Genomic DNA, 2,500 nt, shown 5'->3' with positions numbered 1-2,500 from the left:
AATGTTAAATATTATAGCAAGGCCATTTGTATTACTAGTAAAATTATAGAAAGGATCATGTTTATTATTGTTACAGTAATATTATAGTGAGGAGAATTTGTAGTATACTTACTGTAATATTTTGGTAATGGGGATTTTATTATATGAATATAGTTAAAATATTTAGTCATTTTTGCAACGCTGCATGTTGTTTGAAGCATGGAAACCGAGCCAGACACCAGAGGCCGTTTGCAGCGTCGAGACCGACGACTCTGGGTCCCAGTGGAGCAACCGGGCCCCGTCCCATCACTCAGAGCGAGCTAGCATCAGCGCTAGCGTTAGCCAGCACCCCCGAGGCCAGCGCTCCGGTCAGACACACACACACACACACACACTCTCACACACTAATGCTCACCAGAGGTCCTCTGGGCCTTCACACACACACACACACTCTCACACACAGTAATGCTTACTCTTCGCTGTCGCACATGTCTTCTGGGCCGTCTCACACACACACACTAATGCTCACTCTCGTCTGCAGGACATGTCCTCTGGTGGGCCGTCTCACACACACACACACACACACACACTAATGCTCACTCTCGTCTGCAGGACATGTCCTCTGGTGGGCTGTCTCACACACACACACACACACACACACACACACTAATGCTCACTGTCGTCTGCAGGACATGTCCTCTGGTGGGCTGTCTCACACACACACACACACACACACACACACACACACACTAATGCTCACTGTCGTCTGCAGGACATGTCCTCTGGGCCGTCACACACACACACACACACACACACTAATGCTCACTGTCATCTCCAGGACATGTCCTCTGGGCCGTCACAAACACACACACACACACACACACACTAATGCTCGCTGTCGTCTGCAGGACATGTCCTCTGGTGGGCCGTCACACACACACACACTCACACACACACTAATGCTCACTGTCGTCTGCAGGACATGTCCTCTGGTGGGCCGTCTCACACACACACACACACACACACACTAATGCTCACTGTCGTCTGCAGGACATGTCCTCTGGTGGGCCGTCTCACACACACACACACACACACACACACACACACACACACACACACTAATGCTCACTGTCATCTCCAGGACATGTCCTCTGGGCCGTCACAAACACACACACACACACACACACACTAATGCTCACTGTCGTCTGCAGGACATGTCCTCTGGGCCGTCACACACACACACACACACACACACACACACACAGACACACTAATGCTCACTGTCGTCTGCAGGACATGTCCTCTGGGCCGTCACACACACACACACACACACACACACACACACTAATGCTCACTGTCGTCTGCAGGACATGTCCTCTGGGCCGTCACACACACACACACACACACACACACACAGACACACTAATGCTCACTGTCGTCTGCAGGACATGTCCTCTGGGCCGTCACACACACACACACACACACACACACTAATGCTCACTGTCGTCTGCAGGACATGTCCTCTGGGCCGTCACACACACACACACACACACACACACACACACACACACACACTAATGCTCACTGTCGTCTGCAGGACATGTCCTCTGGGCCGTCACACACACACACACACACACACACTAATGCTCACTGTCGTCTGCAGGACATGTCCTCTGGGCTGTCACACACACACACACACACACACACACAGACACACTAATGCTCACTGTCGTCTGCAGGACATGTCCTCTGGGCCGTCACACACACACACACACACACACACACACACACACACACACTAATGCTCACTGTCGTCTGCAGGACATGTCCTCTGGGCCGTCACACACACACACACACACACACACACACACACACACTAATGCTCACTCTCGTCTGCAGGACATGTCCTCTGGGCCGTCGGTGTCCTCTGGCGCTCCGGTCAGCAACAGTCTCCTCTCTCAGGCTCTTCAACAAGCCCTGCAGGCGTCTGGCGTGAGCTCGCTCCAGGTGACCTGCAGAACACACACACACACACACTGCGGACGCGCTTCACTATATACTGTCAAACCAACATCCCTCACATCGTCAGTTTATTCACTATAGTTTAGAAAATGGTGATAAAATATGAGCAGAACTCAGTTGATATTTGACAGGTTTTGTCCATCTTCTGTTAGACTGTCTCACACACACACACACACACACACACACAGTTAGACTGTCTCACACATGAATTATGTTGAATATCTGTCAGCTGGTAAATTTAACTACACAATTAGATAATACCAGTTTAGCTCAACCAGTGACCAAGCAATGCTTCATTGTGTTCAGTGTGTGTGTGAAAAGAGCATTAGCAGTTACACACACTTCAGCAGAACATGACCAGCTCACAGTGTCCGGATCAGTTCTGCTCACAGATCTATATAAATGTCACTGGTGGAGATGTGCTGGACCAGAGACTGGTCACTGTATGAAGAGTTGTGGGTATAATATGTCCCAGTTTACTGTGTTCTGCTCTCCTCAC

The 2,500-nt window shown here is 50.1% G+C and overlaps 1 protein-coding gene across 3 annotated transcripts in view; it reads left to right on the top strand.

Moving 5' to 3' along the window:
• ubl7b (ubiquitin-like 7b (bone marrow stromal cell-derived)) overlaps window positions 1–2,500 on the top strand; it is a 13,248-nt gene that overhangs the window by 9,867 nt on the left and 881 nt on the right. Inside the window, exons 9-10 of one of the 3 annotated variants that reach the window (XM_079620602.1) lie at window positions 198–347; window positions 1,879–1,986. In XM_079620602.1, coding sequence (XP_079476728.1) covers window positions 198–347; window positions 1,879–1,986 — 258 coding nt within the window. Of the gene's footprint in view, window positions 1–197; window positions 348–520; window positions 665–751; window positions 922–1,878; window positions 1,987–2,500 lie in introns of those variants that run through there. The other 2 variants (XM_079620604.1, XM_079620603.1) reach the window with 2 other exon arrangements.

Source organism: Phoxinus phoxinus (genome assembly GCF_949152265.1).
Source record: "Phoxinus phoxinus genome assembly, chromosome: 8".
In the NCBI taxonomy this organism is placed as follows: domain Eukaryota; kingdom Metazoa; phylum Chordata; class Actinopteri; order Cypriniformes; family Leuciscidae; genus Phoxinus; species Phoxinus phoxinus.
Note: the sequence above shows the minus strand (reverse complement) of the source record. Positions and strands in the feature narration are given on the sequence as shown.